This window comes from Odontomachus brunneus, unplaced genomic scaffold, assembly GCF_010583005.1.
Source record: "Odontomachus brunneus isolate Ranch 3 - 2012 unplaced genomic scaffold, Obru_v1 Obru_scaffold_259, whole genome shotgun sequence".
In the NCBI taxonomy this organism is placed as follows: domain Eukaryota; kingdom Metazoa; phylum Arthropoda; class Insecta; order Hymenoptera; family Formicidae; genus Odontomachus; species Odontomachus brunneus.
In genome coordinates this window covers 140,479-160,178 of record NW_022639709.1, presented here as the reverse complement: position 1 = coordinate 160,178, position 19,700 = coordinate 140,479, and the positions used below count along the sequence as shown (strand labels likewise).

Below are 19,700 nucleotides of genomic sequence, written 5' to 3'. Positions count from 1 at the left end.
AGAGAGAGAGAGAGAGAGAGAGAGAGAGAGAGAGAGAGAGAGAGAGAAGAGAGAGGGAGAGAGAGAGAGAGAGAGAGAGTCTGGCTCAACTTGCAACCGGTTGAGAGAACAGCCGCAGTTTTCGCAGAGAAGAACCAACAAACCATCTCAGAGAAGTGATTATCGCGAGGGTGGTTCGGATTTGAGATATCGAACGTTACGACTCTTCGCCGCGGCAAGCGCTTCGCGAGAATCTCGTCGAGTGTGAACATCGCGCGATGGAGTTGCTTGAAGAGAGAATCAGTATGTTGCACATCTCTCAAGTGAGTTTCTATCTATAGTTTCTGTCTATAGTTTTTGTGTAGATAACTTTCCCTGCCAAGATCACACATCATTATTATAAATTTGTTTACTATTATATTTATTGTTTACTATTATGTTTATTATTATATTTGTTTGTTGTTATGATAAATTTATCTTTGTTATTAAAATTGTCAACTCTATTTGTCAACTCTACTGGATAGAATACTACTATAAAACTGATCTTCCGTTTTTATTCCAGATTTTGATGGATTTGATTAAACTTACGTCGATATCGTGGAGCTACTTACATTTAATATTCTCATTAGGATGCTTAAAAACTATCGAGCTTTTTAGGTGAGAAGGCATCGCATTCCGAAATATATAAACTATTTAATTGTTTTTATCTGTGCTTGTAAATAACACTAATTCATTCATTTATTTATTTCTTTATGGGAAAATATTCATTTACAAATATAAGAAGAAATAAAATAAATAATAATATAAAATATAAAAAAATAAAATAGCACAAAGGAAAAGGAAACCTCAATATTTCGTAACATATAATTGAGTAATACTGATTAACTTAACACAAATAAATAAATAAATAAATAAATAGACATATTATATTTACGCGCTATGACATTTTCCTGCTTCAGTTTACGTTCTGGCTAGCCTGAATGGAAAAATGAAAGGGATGCTTTTGTGCGACATCGGTTTCTTTTGCCGAGTTAAACGCCTCGAGAAGACGCCTTTCTACTCGATGTCTCTTTGATTCGAGATATTTCAAAGCGAGGCGCGTTTACGTAATTTCCTTAATATAAGTGCCGAGGCCCTCGCGTTCGAGGCGCGCTGCTACATGCGAAATACCAGCGCGCTTATCGAATTTGCACGGTTGTCACTTCGACAAATGATTGCGGTAACCCGCTGGCCGGATAATATGCATGGCGTTTTAATTGCGATGACGAATTCATCGAGAATGCCGGCGAACGAGCGGCACGAGTCAGGTAAATAACGAGTAAATCGATCGCCTTAATCTAGCGATGAGTTTCAACCGCGGCGGATCATCCGCATTCTTGCGGAAGGTGACTCCACGCGAGCCTCTCGGCGAGAGAGCGCAAGGAAATCGGGATGTATCGCGCTAGAAATGCCACTCGACGGCACGTGCGGGATTAACGCGCGCTGATTGAGAATTAATTTAGCAAAGCCGCGCCGATCGTATCGCCGATTAAAGCTTCAACGATATGCGCACGTAGTTATTTATAACGACTGACTGGCCGGCCTTAATTATTCATTGTTTCGGAGCGACATTGAGTGGAAGAAGGAAGATGTTAATCCATGGAAATTGCCCCGAGGCGACCGTTAATGATGCAATTTGACGAGAACTGCGCCGAGATATTTTGCATTCTGCTGAATCTCGATAAACGCGAGCCTCCGTTTATGACACATTGTGATCGTGACATTTAACTGCGCAACTTTTATTTATTACGCGAAGTCAAGTACGCTAATAGAACCATGTGCGCGGTTATACGTGTATATTGCGATAGTGACGTGAAAAGGAAAGAAGGCCTTTTTTCGAATATATTTTATCGTCGGGGTGGAAAATTTGCGGCGATAATTCATAAAGCAAAAAAAAAATAAAGGGCTCGTCCGGGATTTGAACCCGGGACCTCTCGCACCCTAAGCGAGAATCATACCCCTAGACCAACGAGCCACTTGTTACTACCTTTCTCTTTTAGTACCTACATTGGACAGTACACTATGCTGCATTTAAATTCTATCATTCAAAATTTATATCGTTCAACTTATCGTCGATAAATTAAGTAAGGAAACGAGATACTGATTATCTTGACACATTCTAACGAGATATTTTTCCGTTCTCCATTTAAAAAGATTACAACACTATTAATATGAACATCATGTTATACCTAGCCACGGCACAGCAGTTGACGCTTTAATCGAAGCGCACATCGACCTCTTATCTTCGTTAATTACATAGCAAGATAACATCTCGAGATTACAGCACGTGAATGGGAAGCTCTCTCTCTCTCTTTCTCACACACACACATACACACACACATGCACACATACAAGTCATATTTGGCGCCATGATTATCGAGAAACGAGACGTGTCGCCGGCCGCGATTTTGATCCGGTGCATTTGATTATTATTCTCTTCATATCGCATTTCCTCACGAGAAAATATCAAACAAGCGGTGTTCTTCCTTCTTCGATACAACGCGCGCAACCCTTAGTAGCATATTTCATTGAATTTATTGATATACACTGGGCCAATTTTGGTGAATAAAATGAGAATAAATTGCTAGTATTGCGCAACATGATTCTACCAATATTGGCATACATTGGACCAAAGTAACCCAATATGTAGTCAATATTGGTGACAAATAAATTGTCGATATTTGGAATCTAGCATTGGCTATAAAATACAACAGTCGTCTACTTTGCGATATTAGGTCAATATTGGATATATTGGGGTCCAATTTGTAGCCAATATTAACTATGTATATTAATTTACATCCCCGATTAATTGTGCTACTAGGGACATGTTGAAGCAGAAATTCATTGGAATTACAACGCGTGTCGAAAATCTCCGGTACTTGGAATCGTGCGATTCCTTTTTCACGTGTTAAATGCGTGCTATGTTTCCAGTCGGGAGTTCTAACGAGACTTCAAATTTTCATTTCGTCTCGACGTCGGTGTCGTTTATTTAACATTCGCACCTATATTTCACTTTGATTACGCTCCGTGCCGCCGGTTTCTGGAGCCGCGCGAGCGTAGTAGCTGCAGCCGTTCGCACGAACGCGGCGGTCCATATATTTCTCGATCTCACAAATAGATCTCGCTCGCTTGATATCTTCTTCTTTTTCCTCTCCTCTGCGTTGCAAGTTAATTTAACGCCTGAAAATGTGGGTCGCGCGACGCGCGAGGGCGTGTTTTTTAAGTACTCATAAATTTTTGGGAACGCGTGTGGCATTTTCACGCGAGCATCGTTTCTCGCCGGATTATCACAATTCGGCAGTTCGTACTGATCATTCGTTCCGATTGCGCGTTTACGCGAGTCTTCCGTCGCGCGAGATGTAATTCATGTCGACGATTGCACTGAAATTTGTTACAGATTCCCAGTGAGAAATGACTTACCGATAGACGTCGAAAAGACGTCGATCGGTAAGTCATTTCTCATTGGATTTGTATAATTTTTATTTTAATTTCTGCAGTTCTCTCTTGCTTACGTTCTATTCGCGATCGTCCTATTTATCTGCGATTCTATTTAATGCAATAATAAGACGTTAGACTTGTTCCATGGCGGATTATCGAGTATTTCATTAATACGCAAATAAGTTTTTGTTTTTATAGTTATAGGATTACTTGACATATGTAGCAGTGACAGAGATATTATCTATTTAGGAGAAAACTTGCATCCAGGCGCCGTGGCTTAGTTGGTTAAAGCGCCTGTCTAGTAAACAGGAGATCGAGGGTTCGAATCCCTCCGGGGCCTGCTCTAACGAGTTTCACCACTCGTGAGTATTTTTTTTTCACATTTTGCCTTTTTTTTTGTTATATCTATAACTCTAACAGTAAAAGTTATATAAAATTCACTCCTAAGAGTTTTGTAAAATAAAGAAAATGCTTTTTTTAAATAAAAACAATTCTAGGAAAACAATTGTGTGTTTTGTAAAAGTAGTAAGCATGTTTACAAGTTATATTTTTTATATTGAATAAATTTTACTAACTTTTCATATACAAGAGTCGTTATTAAAAAAAAATGTCATCTACAAATGTTTATAAAACACCAAACCTTACATTGGCCGTAGATCGGAGTTTTGGCTCGTCGAGAGAGCGTTTGGACCGAAGCAAAAACCCGTTTGCAAATTGCCCTAGACCCCGTCGACGCAATAATAGAATCTAATTTCCTGCTCGCGCACACGGGCGAGATCAAGGTATTATGTGCGTACGCTTGCAACCGGTTCTCAGTACCGGTGTATATGCGACTGCGGTCATAAGCGTATTTATAACCGCTTAACAGCTTAAGATCAATTGCGGCATTGCTGCCGAAAAATATTCCGTTCTAAATTAACGTGCGGTCATTGCTTAGGTATGCGCGTGAATTACTCGGCTCGGTCTTCTCGTCCTGGCGAAACTCGCCGTGTAATAGTGCGTCCGAAAGAGTTTTCATCCCGAGGAGCACTCGAAAAACATACTCAGAGAAAAAGACACGGTGGTGGCGACTATATGAGTTTTGTATGTAGAACTAATGTATTTTAATAAACTGTTTTACAGTTATTCTGTTAATAAAACCGAATGAAAACTACATAATTATTGTGTAGTTTTTATAATCATTCGGCTTTAGTTGCAATAACTACAAAATAGTTTATATCTATGTAAGAAAGAATTGCCGAAATTACGCACCGGTTTTCTGAGTAGTACTTCATTGATCGTACTTAATTTTTCAAAATGGTGTTTTAAATATTTGTAGCACGCGCCCAAACAAAATAAAATCTGAACATTTTTTAAATGTATATTTCTTATTGTTCATTATGTCTTATTTATGTCTTATTTTCATCGTTAAATGATTGGCTCGTCGAGAGATGCTGAATATTAACGATTTTTTTCGTTAATATTCAGCAATAATAATGAAATTGATGAGTTACGATTTAGAAGACGCAATTTTTTTCTCCCCTACATTCATTCTACATATCAGAAGAAATATTCTCATAAATTTTTCTTTGCGTATATGATAATGTGATACATGATAAAGTATACATGATAATATATACTTTTCTGACAAGTATATTTTAAGACTATTATTAAGAAATTTTTTATTGAAGATAACCGTTGTTTAAAAGAAGATAAGTAGACTGAGTAACCGTTTTTCTTAGCAGTAAAATGATATATTGTGTAGGTGTGATATTTTTATTTTTAGTTAATGCTTATTCTTAGTCAGCGGGAACATTCGTGAATTATATAACGATATTTCTTAACCACTTGCCGATACATCTGTTTAAAGTTACCGAAGTCTCTATTATGACACCGAGGATTTAAAGCGCGTCTAAATAATGTAATATCTTTATACATTGTAGAATCGGAACGATCTTTCTCCCTCTCTTTCTCTCGCTCCTTCTCTCTCTTTCTCTCTCTCTTTCTCTCTCACACACACACACACACACACACACACAAACTTTTCATTCTCTGATATCGATCAATTATACGAGAACAAACGCGATGACCCGCGCGACGACACGAGACAAACGATTCTTACCGTGACTTATAAATCTGTCAACCTTAATTCACGCTGCTCTCTTTTCTTCTATTGGAGAATAGAGCGTGCGTTAGAGAAAGGTCGCGTATACTCGCATGAGTCGGTGTTCTGTGTGGCAATATATGTCATGATAAGACGCTCTTAGACGATCACGGAGGCACTGATCCCTTTTCTTCTTTCTTCCCTTCAACACGGTAGATTTATGAGTCATCAGGTCGCGCGCTATCAGCGCTGCGATAAGACCATTGGCATCGTTGCGCTATCAGCGAGATTACGTCGTAATGACTGGACTCTGTGGATTCCGCGCAGGATCTCGTTAACCCGTAAGAACAGGATTTCCTACCGAATTCACTTAACATGTGGCAATTAATTCCTTCCGTTGCCCCAAATTTGCGGCACTGCCCTGTGGTTTTTTGTCTCGGAGTAAGTTCCGGCTGTTAATATATAAACTACGTTACTCGCGACAAAATAATGCTGCGTATTCGATATTGGAGAGCGATTAGGGGGAAATGATGAAACATACCGATGTGCGAATGCATATGCAGTCGCCCGAACCCATGTTTGTTTGCTTAATCGATAATCGTCTACGGTATCCTATGGCAACCGCGAGTTTCTGCAAACATGCTCTAAATTTCGACGAATATCAGTCGCGCAACGCGTCGCGCTTGCAATGCGTGAAAAATCCCCTCGACCGTGCAAATATAAACATTAATATTATACACTCGAACGAGGAGCGAAAATAAAACTGAAACATGGGTAATACCGAGAGCAACGTCACGAGCGGCGTGAAAAAGCAAACGGACACGTCGTCCATCATGCTTTACAAGTTAGTGGATTTGAAAGGTGAGTGGGATAATTAAATGATACCTGCGTCGTGGTTCTTAGCGATTTATTGTGAGTCATATAATGAGCTATAATCGAGACTGGTTGAACACGATGCGGATAAATCTAATTAAAAAGAGAGAAACTGGTATATGAGCATTCGGCTTATACCACACACTTAGAATAACACGCATTTTGGCATATGTGACACATACGTCACATAAATGTTTCGTTCATGCATGCTTTTCAGTATGCATCATACTCTCTAAGTTTCTTCGAGTAGAATCTCACTGAAAACAAGTAAAAAGTAGTAATATTTTTGCTCGAAGCAATAATGAAATCGCGAACTTCAAACTTAGATTCTGACTTCATATGAGTGAATGTTTTAGTCGAATGGAGTGAATATGTTCCTGTGAATGGAAAACATCAGATTTATTTTTCGATTCCGAGTGAATATATTCGTTCAACTATTCAGAGTGGAGAATTCAGTCCACATGAGTGATAAATCACTCAAAGTCGAGTGATTCGGTGGTCAGTTCACTTTTCGAGTAAAATTTCACTCCAAGAAATTCAGAGAGTGCTGTTTCTCGGAATAAGTACACAAATTCATATATAAATATCATATACTATACAAGTATCATACAGATATCATACAAATATCAGACACTCACAAGTATCATACAGATATCATACAGTATTAGGTATAGAGATATTCGACGATCCGTATACAAATGTTCAGTATTTTTCGCGGACGATAATGTCTGTTCAGAAAGATGGTCAGTGGTCGAGTCAAATCCGAGACAATTATTGGAAAAGAATTTGCAAATCTGTCCACATTACGAATGGAAAAATTTCTAAAATGTGTTTAACCGTAAAGACGATAGTTAAGCCCAATGTCCGCGGAGTGTAATTTGAAGTTATTTTTCTTGCGAAGAGTCATATATGCCGCTAAGTTTGACTCTCAAAATGGAAAATAACATCGAATCAGTTTGAAAAAACTAATCGTCAAGCTCACAACGGAGCAAGAGTCAATTTTCTCTATAGAACTTAACGGCATGCATGGCTCCTCTCGCAAGAAAAACAACTTCAAGTCACGCTTCATGGACATTGGGCTTTAGACAAAAGATTGTGATGAGTTACGTCGCAATGAGCGAAAAGCGGGCGTCTGAAATCTGAAAATGGCACGCGTGCCGTCGTTACATGTCTGAAGCGCGTTGTCAGCGTGTCGGCTGCGCCCGTCGAAAACTGGCTTTTGATGCGGCTTTCGCGGTTGTAACGAGGAAGGATATGACATGCCGGCGAAACGTAAGGCACATAAATAGAGCCATTGGCCAGGCCGAGCGCATTCAGCCAACACGCCAAACGCTCTTTCGGTCTTTGAGAGACCTTTCATCGACGATCGTAACTTTCGTCGTATAACCTCCTCGACAAGAGTAACGAGAAATTATTATTGTCGTAACGTTCGCGCTATGAAATCGAATGAGGTATATACGCGAGCAACGCTAGACGTATTGTTTGACATTGTGAATTTATCAAAAATTCGAGAGACAGCGGCCGGCTGCGCTCATGAGGGAGTAGATTAACGTTGACTGCGACTGTGACATTAGGGAACTGAAATCGATGCGTTGTTTCCATACGCCAAGCGATTATGTTGAATCGGTTCAACAGATCTGTTGTGTCAAATAAAACAGAAAACGAAATTATTCGATTTTGAAGGATTAACACGTGGACTGTCACGAGTGACATTAGGGAATCAGTGTATTACTTAAATTATTTATTTATTTGATTATTTAATTATTATAATATTATTATTATATTATATTTATTATATTATATTATATTATATTATTTTATATTATATTATATTATATTATTATTATATTATATTAGATTATATTAATTATATTAAATTATATTAGATTATATTAATTAAATTATATTAATTATATTAGGTCAAATATTTGTCGTGTTTTTCGAATAAGATGGAAAACAAAATTGTCGAGACACAAAATCTCGAAGATTTCGTCACTTTTAATTCATCACGAATAAAAGGAGCAACATCGATTGGATGTCTTTTCGACATTCAACGAAGACCTCCTACTTTTCGATAACCAAATTTCCTGCTACAATTTAATAGAAAGATGACAAATCTTTTGCATCAATCTTATATTTATTCTATAATATTTATTCTAATATTTATTGTCTAGCAAAACTTATAATAAAACTTTATTTACTTAAAAAAAAGCAAACTTATTCGATTTAACTCGTGTGGAGCAGTTTGTCTTCGCGCGTCAGCTACGAGGTAATTCGGAATACAGGTATTCGGAAGTCAGTGTGTGTCGAATTAGACCGTTTGGGAGATATTTATTACCACTTTCTCGTCGTTGGACGTCGAGGGCTCGTCCAGATTCTCCATCATCGCGTGTATCGTAGGAGAATTGTAGGTGTGTACGTTATACTTTCCCATCTCGGCCTCGAACAGGATGTTGTTTATCTGATGCTGCGCGACGAGCCTCGCGCGTACGTCCGTTATGTTTTTCAGCCGAATGGCGACGTGCTCGGCAAAAACGGTGAATTCGTCGCGGCATGACGAAATCTCCTGAAATCATGGGAAAAAAGTCGTGACACCATGACTGTGAGGACCGAGCGTCTCACAAGACGGGTAGTAAATCAAAATTCCGCGACGTGACGCGTTGAACGGGACTAACGTATGATGAACAGTCTCGGGGTTCTCTGCGAGATGATTACGCAATACTAATATGAATGTTGTATATCAACAATACACAATGTTTAATGTATAATATTAACCTCATTTCAATTCTGATAGTGAATACATGCAGTTTGTGTAGACATCCGCTCAGTGTTGCCTGATATTAATAAATTCTCATTAGTTGTAGAAATAATGCATAGAACTGAACAATAGCTTTGAATTCTGTGATTGAAGCGGCTCACTGTACAATGTGTGGATTGATTCTTTCAATCAATAATATTAATTCGGTTTTATAATGTCTACGTGTTATAATGCCTTGATTATTAATCAATCGAATAAATTCACGTCCATTTTCTATTCTGTTTTCGCACAATAAGTAGAACAATAAATGGATTTAGATTTTGCGCATTTGTTGCGCGTAATAATTGCAGAAAAAGCGTTACATCTTGATTGGAATCCCAAGTAATTCAATTCTTCAGACAAAGCTAACATAAATATCAAGTATAACTATTCAAAAATTGTATTAAATTTCTATCAAGGAAGTTCTGAGGGAAGAATTGAGACGTACCTGCGGCTGCTTCCAATTACAAATAGGCGCGGAAATCTAGAAGAAAGAAGTATTGGTAAATAGACTATCATTTTTTTAATTCGAAGATTATATATATATATATATATATATATATATATATATCGAATTATAAAAAATGCTAATAGGTATATTTGATTAAATAATAATTGGTATTATTATATATATATAATTATTATTTTACTATTAAAATTAGTTATTACTAAATATTTTCTGCATATTATACAATTACATATTATTATTATATTCTTTTTCTTAATTGATTATCATAATTGTTAGATTTAATTATAAACAATGACTACTAAGTTGTATACCAATGCGGAGATGCAAGTGACAGAAGTTTGCTATTAGCAGCGTTTTGTAAAAATTGAGCGCACCTGCTTCTCCATGTTTGATGTTTCGCGGTTAACTCGCGGCGCGCGTCCTTTAATCAGAAAAGTCAAGGCCTCGTAAGCGAACCACTTGGGCTTGACGACGTTGCCAGAATTCAAATCGGCCTTGAGCCGTCTCTTCGCGTATGCTTTGTGAACCGACATGAAATGAGTTTTCAGGCTCTTCAGTTTTCTCTCCACCGTCATCACATCGTAGCCCACCTGTATGTAACATGCCATCCGCGATAAGGCGTTTGTGTCTCTTCCTGAATTGTAAAGTAAAAGATACCCCTTGTCCACAACCTTACTTTAATTCCTAAGCCTTAAGAAATTGACCAACCACAGTTGATTATTTTTAAAATAATCGACTGTTGTTGATCAATTTATTACGGCTTAAAGATTAAAGCAAAGTTGTGGACAAGGGGATAGAAGAGAGAGAGAGAGAGAAGACATTCTTCAATGACGTTATAATTCGGTCGTCACGTGTTTATGCGTGAATTATGCACGGCCAACGTGATAAGCGAATAATAAACCTTCACGTGCGCTCGCGCACGCACGTGCAAGTGCATTTTCAGTGAAGTAAGATTACTTCGCGTTTTAGACCGCAATAATCGTTCTCGTGCGCTTGGTGCACGTCATTGCGCAAGATCTTGTGCAAATGTGTTGGACGTGCCGTCGCGCCCGTGTGGTCTGGAATACACTCCCAAGATACGCAAGTATTTTTCGCTGCGGCCAAGTGTTTCTGGCATAGCGCGCGCAAACGTATATTACGGATCGTGTCATGAACAAAATACGAAAACACGAAGAAGCTGAAGAATTGCTTCTTTCTACATAAGAAATTATCGATACGTCGTCAGTGGTTAGTGTATAGAATTGTAATTATTTCAATTAGGCTTCGGAAAGTTACTATTTTTGACAGGTAACGAGTTACTTTTCCCACATTTTTGGAAAAGTAAGACAAAAGTATTTATATATGCCCGAACATGTACATAATACTAAAAATTTTGATTGTTTTAGACTTTAAAACGTTTTAATCTCTAAATACGGATGTTTAAACTTTTAACATAGAATATATATATATACATATATATATATATATATTTATATATATATTATTATTATTATTATATTATATATTATTATTATTATTATTATTATATATTATTATTATTTTATTATTATTATATATATATATTGAAAGTTTAAATATATTGATATTTAACACGTTAAACGCCAAGCCTATTTTGCTTGATGTTCCGTTCACGCTCTACCGTCAAGTAAACAGAGCCGCGCGTAATGACCGGCGTGGCGTTTAACGTTTTAAAAAACAAAAACAATAAGAATATCCAGAATTACAGGTACTTGTCCGGGCATTGGTACTTTAACCTTAACGATAAGTGAGTTTTTATTCTTTAAAACAGTGGCTTGTTGTAGTTATCATTACTTAAGAAATAATTTGTTGCTATTTCTAGTTACGTTCTCTTTACTAAGTTTTCAAATCGTATCCTTTTCTTTCTTTTTTAACCACTTACTACCGTCTATTTCATGTACGTGTATTCCACATGCGCAAATTAACGATAAAAATAATTATTATATTCGTTGTAGCCAGATAACGTTTAACTTTTCGTTATCGTATATATCCGTTTGTCTAAACCGTATTTGTATGAAACAAGGCAGACATAGAAGCTATAACGCTGTTGGTTTCGTTGCATTCTAGTTGCACAATATCTTTCATGTGTACTTCATGCAATGTCTTCTATACGCTCAATGACATTATTATTATTGTTGTTATTATTATTATTATTGTTAATATTAATATTATTGTTATCATCATCATCATCATCATCATCATCATCATTATCATAATTATCATTATAATCATCATTATTACAGATTGATCTAAATAAGGAAAATAAAAATGCACAGCTTTGCTAATAAACTTTTTTCACATTCGTCCAATAAATTATTATTATTATTATTATTACCATTATCCCATTATCCATCGTTATTATTATCTCCAGATTGATTTAAAAATAAAAAAAAAATAAGGATGCGCAGAGTTTCTCTGGCAGAGTTATATACATATAAACACGAGAATTTGCTGATCTCACCTCGTCGGCGATATCCTTCCACGCGTTGATTCTTTTGTGCCGGTCAGTGTACTCGGGTGCGGTGTGATCCCAGAGGAATCTTCTCGAACGGTACGCGCTGATGAGGCTCAATATTACGTCCTGCTTCCACTGCGCCATGACCTGCTTCGATCCGCACTGTGCCACGTCCAACTACTGACGCTACACTCCGGCCACTGCTCGCAGACTTGCGCCAGCGATTGCCTCGGTGTGTGCCCAACATTTGCACCAGACAGTGCAAGATGGCGTTGTGGGTACCGTAACGTGCCGGTCGAAGTCACGGTTAACTTGTCATTTACCGTCGAGCACCGTGATCGACGATGACCATAAAATATGTTTACATTGAAATGTGAATCCTCGACGCAGAAAAGAAGCTTACGTATTTTTGGTTAACTTTAAATTTTCTTCTCTTTCTTTTCTTTCGCTTTTTAATATAATTTATATAACAAGATGTTTTTAAGATATAACACACATCTTGCAGTTTCAAGAAACCTACATAATGCTTGTATAAAAGCTCTAATGAGACATTTCTTCGAGAGCAAACGATTCCTTCGTGTTTGTCTCGATTCCGTTGAATTTGACACTTGACATCGGATAACGCAAGGATGTTACGATTCTTTTGCAAAATTGCAAAGCATCAGAAAGTAGCGCAGTATTAAAATATCGCTTTCGCAATAACTTGAACAGATATGGCTCGCGCCAGTCGATTGAAACCCGACGAGCTACAACTTCTCGCGTCTGATTGATCGAACTGCAACTTTGCTCGAAGGCATGTCGCGCGACGTGCATGAATGAGAATCGAAATTGGTTGACGCGGTGGTTATCGCTGCGATAACCGATTGCGTAACGGCTTAATTACGTGAGAAGGAAGTGGAAAGAGAAGAGGAGGAACAAATGGAGCAAACACGTCGGCCAGGCGCCGGCGATATTCGGCGTCTCGCGGATTCCTCTCGTGAAACATCTGCGCGCCCTGACATCACGCGCGGGTTGTCACGTTATGTCTAATTGGCGGGTTACGTCGCAACGTGAGGCCGCGTATATAACGTGGCCGCAGTTGTTTTTAGTCGCGGGCGGGCGCACTTTTCGATCGGAAGCGAAAATAGGAATGCCGTCATAGGCGCGACGTTGCGTACACGCGATGCGCCGCGCGGAATTAACGTTAATCGAATCGAGCAGAACCCGCGCGATCCACCGCGGATGGGGCTGCCTCTCCTCCTGCTCTTCCTCCTCTCCTCCAACCGTCGCCCCCAACCGGACGTATTATTGTCCGTGAGTCACTGCATTTAGGATTCCGGAGTACGGCTGAAGTGCTAACGCCCGAGCACTCGAGCACTCGACGTTCCAAATACTTGCAGTCGCGAATGACGCAACGGGTCCACGTGCCGCGTTCGCGATTTAATTTTAATACACCGCACGCGCGCGCGATGACGCTCGCGCGACCGCGAATCCTCGTCGCCGGACCTCTCCGACGTGTGACGTTTGCCTTTGGGAATTCGCCCAATCTTCAAGCGGACGCTCCCTCGCTCGCCAAGTTCACCGATTTTCCGTTAACCCTTTGAGTCCTGACTCCTAACTTTGGATATTTATACTACAATTTTAAATGGAATCGTAAGTCTCGTAACTTGCTTGCGTAAAATCCGTAAGAACTTTCCACACAACGTTTAAAATCGAGACGTAAGACGTTTGCAAGACGTCTCTTTTGTTGGAAAATAAGCATTCTCTAAGATATTTTTAACACATCTTATATCTCAATTATAGACGTTGTGTTGTTATTAGTAGATTTACAATTCTATACGTACCATATGTTGTATAATCACTTGTAAATATCGTAAATTATGCGAAATCGTAAATATTTACGAGTGATCGTATGACACGTATAGAATTGTAGATCTATTAAGTTCTTACAAATTAAGTTCTTACAAATTTTAGCAAGTTACCAATCTTACGATTCTGTTTAATATTAATGTTATATTTTAACAGAGGGAAATGTTAGACAATAGTGTGTCCGAAAAGTTGAAAATCTTTTATTTCTCAGATATTTTTGAATTTATTCTAAACAAGTGTAGACATTGAAATTATTATATATTGAGATTTCTTGATTCTTTTTTGACATTCTACGATTTTTTTCGATACTCCATTACTACGTGTTTTTGAAGACTTCTTCTCGCTAATGATACCTTACTAAGATATTGATTACCACGAGGCGTATTTATTTGCCTATGTATTTGCAGGTGGCGGTTTGTTCGTAGACATGATGAAAAGAGCCACGCAGACCAAACAATTTGCTGAGTTGGATCACGCGGTGAGAACAAAGGTCGAGCCCTACTTATACAACAAGGGAAAGGGCAAGTGGATACCTATAGATAAACTGGTTCTGCTACGAAATAAGGACCGTCCGCGGCATAGAATGGTACAACGATCTTCTCCCCTGTCTCGCAACTTCTCGTTTGTTCCTATCACGAAATCAGCATTCTTGATAAGTTCTTTTGTATCGCACAGCTGCCACCTTTAAAAGCCATGGAAAATCCGGCGGATTATGACATAGATAAAGATATGGGCGACGAAGACGTTGACGAGACTAAAATAGGTAACACGAGCATCATAAAATTCTTTAAGGCAGTTGTGTTGTGACTGAAGTTTTTTAGAATTGGAATCTTAAACTTGACCTGCAATGTGTTATTTGTTTCTTGCTTCTTTCTCTTTATTTCTTTCTAACACAAACCTTAAGCTTTAAGCTAGAAAAAGACAGAAGACAAGAAACAGAACGCAAAGAGCATATTGTAGATCAGGCTTTTAGTTAGAGTTTTAGAGTCTTAGAGTTAGAATTAATCTTAAAGTTAACTCTAGATTTTTAAAGTTAGATAACTGGCCTTCTAAATTATACACTTCATCAATCTTTTTATTATTACTGAATATGAATGATATCTAACGATAAAAATAAGAAGTAAATAAGCAATGAGAAATATGAACAAAACATTTTCAAATTAAATTAAATTAAATTAAATTAAATTAAATTAAATTTGCGGGCATGCTACACAAACATTAAAAAGAAATTGATTGATGAGATGAGGATTAGGAGACTTGTACAATTTCGGCAACTCTCCCCTAAATTGAAATATTACCTAACCTTGTTTGCAATTAAAAGAAATTCTATAAAATTATTTAATAAAAACATTTTTATAGAAAAAGAACTTTGTTTAATAAGTAATAAATTTACGAAGAACTCCTTGATGTCTTGTCGCTGAAAGTTCGATTAGATTTTTTAAAAACTCAATTATCTTAATTATTATCTCCGAATTCTTATTCATGAGATTACGTACGATGCGATCATTCAATCGACGAGTAAAGTATTGCAATTTCCTGGCAGACAAAAGCAAGTACAGATTGGTCTGCTGGAGCCTGAGTGAGAGAGGCGCTGTTGGTGAGACTATCTTGCATCTGTGCATGTTAAACGCCACTGCTCTGCATGCGGATCTGGCAAAACGATTGCTGCGCTTTTATCCGAACCTCATAAACGACATTTACATAAGCGACGAATATTACGGTATGACTTTGCAGTCGTCACGAGCATGCGTCTTTCGACGATTATTTGACTTGACTTTATGACGACCCGCATATGCAATTCAGGAGAAAACGTACTACACATCGCGATCGTAAACGAGGACCCGGCGATGGTGAAGTATCTCCTCGACAGCGGTGCGGACGTTCACGAGAGATGTTTTGGTAACTTCATGTGTCCAGAGGATCAGAAAGCATCGAGATTAGACAGCCTGGATCACGAGTGGGTAACCGTATCACCGGAAACTAATTACAGCGGGTAAGGTAAAAATGCCAATACCTGGACACCTTCTTAATTCTGGACATTCTCATTGTTTTGGCCTTTAAATACGAATATTAAACTTTCAGCATAGACACACACACACATACACATATGTATATGCATATATATGTATATGCAATAGATATGTATGTATATGTAATAGATTGTCACGTTATCTTGATAAAATTTACTCCACACATTATCCCAGATAGCCAAACCTGCGCGAGCGGATTTTGTGCAGGGTCTATCAGTAGTGTCCGTAGACAGAATGGCAACAGATTGAACACAGATGTTGCACATTGCAACATTTGTTCTGACGACAGATTGGTGACAGACTGCGCGCAGAGCCTACTGACAGACTCTGACAACAGACTGGCGACAGATTGCGCGCAGATTCTGTTCCGTAGATAGGCTATTTAATTCTATCAAGGGCCATATGTACGCTATTAAATGGGGTAGTTTCACATGCACACCATGTAAAACTCTGAGAGGAGTCAAGATAATTATATTGTGCAATAATTGTATACATATACACAATAAAAAACAATTTTTACTTTTTAAAATTGTATCATACATTTTTCATAAAAAAGCAACAATAACATAGAAATAACGAGTACACACAGTATTTTATTAGCATAATGGAAAAATGTCATTATCTGCTGTTTTATTGCAGTGATTTTCTATACAGTCCCTGGTAGAAAATTAATTTCGAATTATCATGCCGGTCTCTCTTACATTATTTATACGCTAAACGGTCCCGTCTATATTTTGGTTTAAAAAGCGAACAAACTCTAAGATTTTTCTTCCTTAAACTTTAAGTGGACGATATAAAGCACTTTTTATCAAGTGAGGAATTGGCGTAGTGTCTAAAGGCCAAATCACACTAGCAATTGACGATTGACGATTGAAGATTAGATTTTGACGAATCAACGAGCTTCAACCTTGGCTTACTTTGTTCCAATTGGTCAAGTTCCAATCTTCAATCGTCAATCATCAATCGCCAATCGCTAGAGTGATTTGGCCTTAAGGCGACGGACGATTATCCAAAAGATATTTTCGGTTCAAGTTCGAATCTCACCAGAGAAAATCTTAAAAATTATGAAAAAATAATATAGAAAAATTTTTTTTTCACTGTATTTTACGAGTATTTATGAGTATTTATGAGCGCACATTCTATGAGTAATTATGAAAAATTATGAGAAAATTTTCTACCAAAGATTTAATTGAAGAACGACAGGATCTGCGCGCAATCTGCCGTTACTCTGCTGTCACATATATGTCTACAAACTCTGCGTGCATACTGCTGTAAGTCTGCTGTCAGAGCCTATCGGCAGGTTCTGGCGACAATCTAACAGCCTATTGGCTCGATAGATGACTATGGATTTGACGACAGTGTCTGCTCGAATCTGATGTCACTCTGATGTCAGTCTGCGCTCAATTTGCTTACTGGATAATAAGTTGTCACGTTATCTTGATAAAATTTACTTTACACATTATATTGTCAGCTGTTGTAATCGATTACTGCATAACTTTATCAGCGTATGTTCGTAATCGTGATCAGTTTAAGCGATGCCAGCTTCACGTGCGAAAAAGTGTGCAAACCGTCTCATAGTCGGAAATGTTGTCTGGTTTTCTTGTAAGTTTAGCAACCTATCCTTCTTGTCTAATGAGAGAGCTTTTTTCATTGGAAAATAAATTTTCCCAATGTACATATATTCTATGTTCTATTATAAAAATTGAGATATTCATGTTTTTAGAGATTAAAATAATAGGAATGTCTATAATCAGATCAAGTTTACATTCTGAGAAAAAAAATATTCAAGAAATAAAAAAGATTTATTCGGTGAAGTATTAACGACATATTTGCTTATATTAGTATAAAATATTTTTCAAATAAGAAAATATATATTTTCTTACAACCTTAGTTTTTCACGAAAGTGATTGTTTATTCTATTTAAATACAAAAATTCAGAAATATGCAGATAAATATGTTATTAATACTCACCAAAATAAATAATTTTTATTTTTTATATATTTTTTCTTATTTGAGTACGTTGCGACGCCTTTGGGAGATTACTCCATTCCGATTTATTCGATCCGCTCTGTGCGATTGAGATCCTTTTTGCGCGATTACGTAAAATTAAACGCAACCAATTACTAAATCTCCCGATGTTAATCATAAATGAGCCCATCCATCAGAGATCTCAATGAACCTTGTCAGCCGTAATTCCGTTGATCGCTCTGTCAGGAACATAATACAGTTCTAAGCGAGCTAATTCGATGAAATTCTCCGGGCTGTTCTGTTTTATAATCATAGATACGTGTACTGGGGAGAGTATCCGTTGAGCTTCGCCGCGTGTTTGGGCCAGGAGGAGTGTTACAGGCTTATGCTCGCCAGAGGCGCGGATCCTGACAAGCAGGACACGAACGGCAACACGGTCTTGCATATGCTAGTGATATACGAAAAAATAGTAAGTGATAATACATGCTGTTTCAGTTTTTACTTATTATTCTCCAAGTTTCTTGGAGTTAAATTTCAAAACGTATGAAAGTTCGCTCGAAGTGAAAACATCGTCATTATTAGTGATTGTTTTACTCGAGCTTAAAGTGAATTCAAATTCCGTAAGAGTGAGTCGACTAGACTAAATTTGTTTCAGTAAAAGCGGGAATATAACAAATTTATTCTTTAATTCCGGGTAAAAATATTCACTCGACGATTCAAAGCAAGGAATTCACTCTATGAATAAAAAATCTCTCTCTATACTCTAATCTCACACTATATGAATGAAAAATTACTCGAACTGGAATGACTCAGCTGTCATTTTACATTTCGAAAATTCTTCCTCATTCTAAGAAATGCAGAGATCAGAAAACATCTTTTCTAATAACTCGACGTAATCAGCAATACTTGTTGGAATGACGGGATTTATTTCGAAGATTCCATGTATGTAGATTAATAAACAATATTGATAAATAACATTGGGAACATTACATCTGTAGTTTTTTCGCGTCCGCGATCTGCAATTTAATTTCGCAGGCTACATTCGACATGGCGTATGAGGTGGGAGCTTCGCTTGCCATAAGAAACGCTCAACACCTGACTCCGCTGACTTTGGCAGCAAAGTTGGCTAGAATCGAGATGTTTTTTCATATTTTGAACATCGAGAGAGAAATATACTGGCAGATCGGTAGCATAACTTGCGCAGCTTATCCGCTGTCGCAAATAGACACGATCGACCTTAATACGGGGACTATCAACAAAAACTCCGCCCTAAATTTAGTTGTTTTTGGGGTAAGTAAGCTCGTTTCATCGATTACTTATCGACAAGCCATTCGATAGTCAGAGATTTTACGGTGATTTCAGGAAAAAGATGAGCATTTAGAGTTGTTGGACGGTACGTTAGTTGATCTTCTGAACGCCAAGTGGAACACTTTCGTGAAGTCTCGGTACGCGCAAAAAAACATGATTTTTTACTTCAACTTTTTCTTGTTCTTATAAAGAATGATAAATATATAGAAAAGGATAGCTATATTTGCACCGAATAAGTGTGGGATGTAGCTATGCATGAATTACATATTACTGCAAATCCGAATGTATTATTTTTAAACACAAGAGTGTAATTAGCTGAATTTCTTTTTACATATTTAACACGCTCAAACATATAAAATTCTAATTTATACATCATAAACGTGTTAAATGACGTG

At 37.5% G+C, this 19,700-nt stretch overlaps 2 protein-coding genes and 2 non-coding genes across 10 annotated transcripts in view; 2 read left to right on the top strand and 2 right to left on the bottom strand.

Moving 5' to 3' along the window:
* The window catches only part of LOC116852846 (transient receptor potential cation channel subfamily V member 5), a 41,292-nt gene that overhangs the window by 14,567 nt on the left and 7,025 nt on the right, over positions 1-19,700 (top strand). For 2 of the 6 annotated variants that reach the window (XM_032833568.1, XM_032833570.1), the window contains exons 2-8: positions 14,407-14,585; positions 14,675-14,762; positions 15,543-15,719; positions 15,803-15,992; positions 18,313-18,466; positions 19,033-19,287; positions 19,360-19,442. In XM_032833568.1, the coding sequence (XP_032689459.1) occupies positions 14,407-14,585; positions 14,675-14,762; positions 15,543-15,719; positions 15,803-15,992; positions 18,313-18,466; positions 19,033-19,287; positions 19,360-19,442 (1,126 nt within the window). Of the gene's footprint in view, positions 1-120; positions 303-541; positions 637-3,705; positions 3,819-5,950; positions 6,401-12,262; positions 12,384-13,487; positions 13,784-14,406; positions 14,586-14,674; positions 14,763-15,542; positions 15,720-15,802; positions 15,993-18,312; positions 18,467-19,032; positions 19,288-19,359; positions 19,443-19,700 lie in introns of those variants that run through there. The other 4 variants (XM_032833571.1, XM_032833567.1, XM_032833572.1 and 1 more) reach the window with 4 other exon arrangements.
* On the bottom strand, positions 1,922-1,993 carry Trnap-agg. Its single transcript has one exon. It is a non-coding gene; the product is annotated as a tRNA-Pro (tRNA).
* Trnat-agu lies at positions 3,723-3,796 on the top strand. The gene has a single exon. It is a non-coding gene; the product is annotated as a tRNA-Thr (tRNA).
* LOC116852855 lies at positions 6,538-12,334 on the bottom strand. 2 transcript variants are annotated; one of them, XM_032833589.1, is made up of 5 exons: positions 12,158-12,334; positions 10,053-10,268; positions 9,658-9,693; positions 8,751-8,978; positions 6,538-8,049 (listed from the first exon to the last, which is right to left on the bottom strand). In XM_032833589.1, exons 1-5 carry the CDS (start codon positions 12,293-12,295, stop codon positions 8,041-8,043), a joined length of 627 nt encoding a protein of 208 aa, XP_032689480.1. In that variant the 5' UTR covers positions 12,296-12,334; the 3' UTR covers positions 6,538-8,040. The 2 variants fall into 2 exon arrangements, with proteins under 2 accessions (XP_032689480.1, XP_032689479.1); XM_032833588.1 differs by having other exon boundaries at positions 6,538-8,978.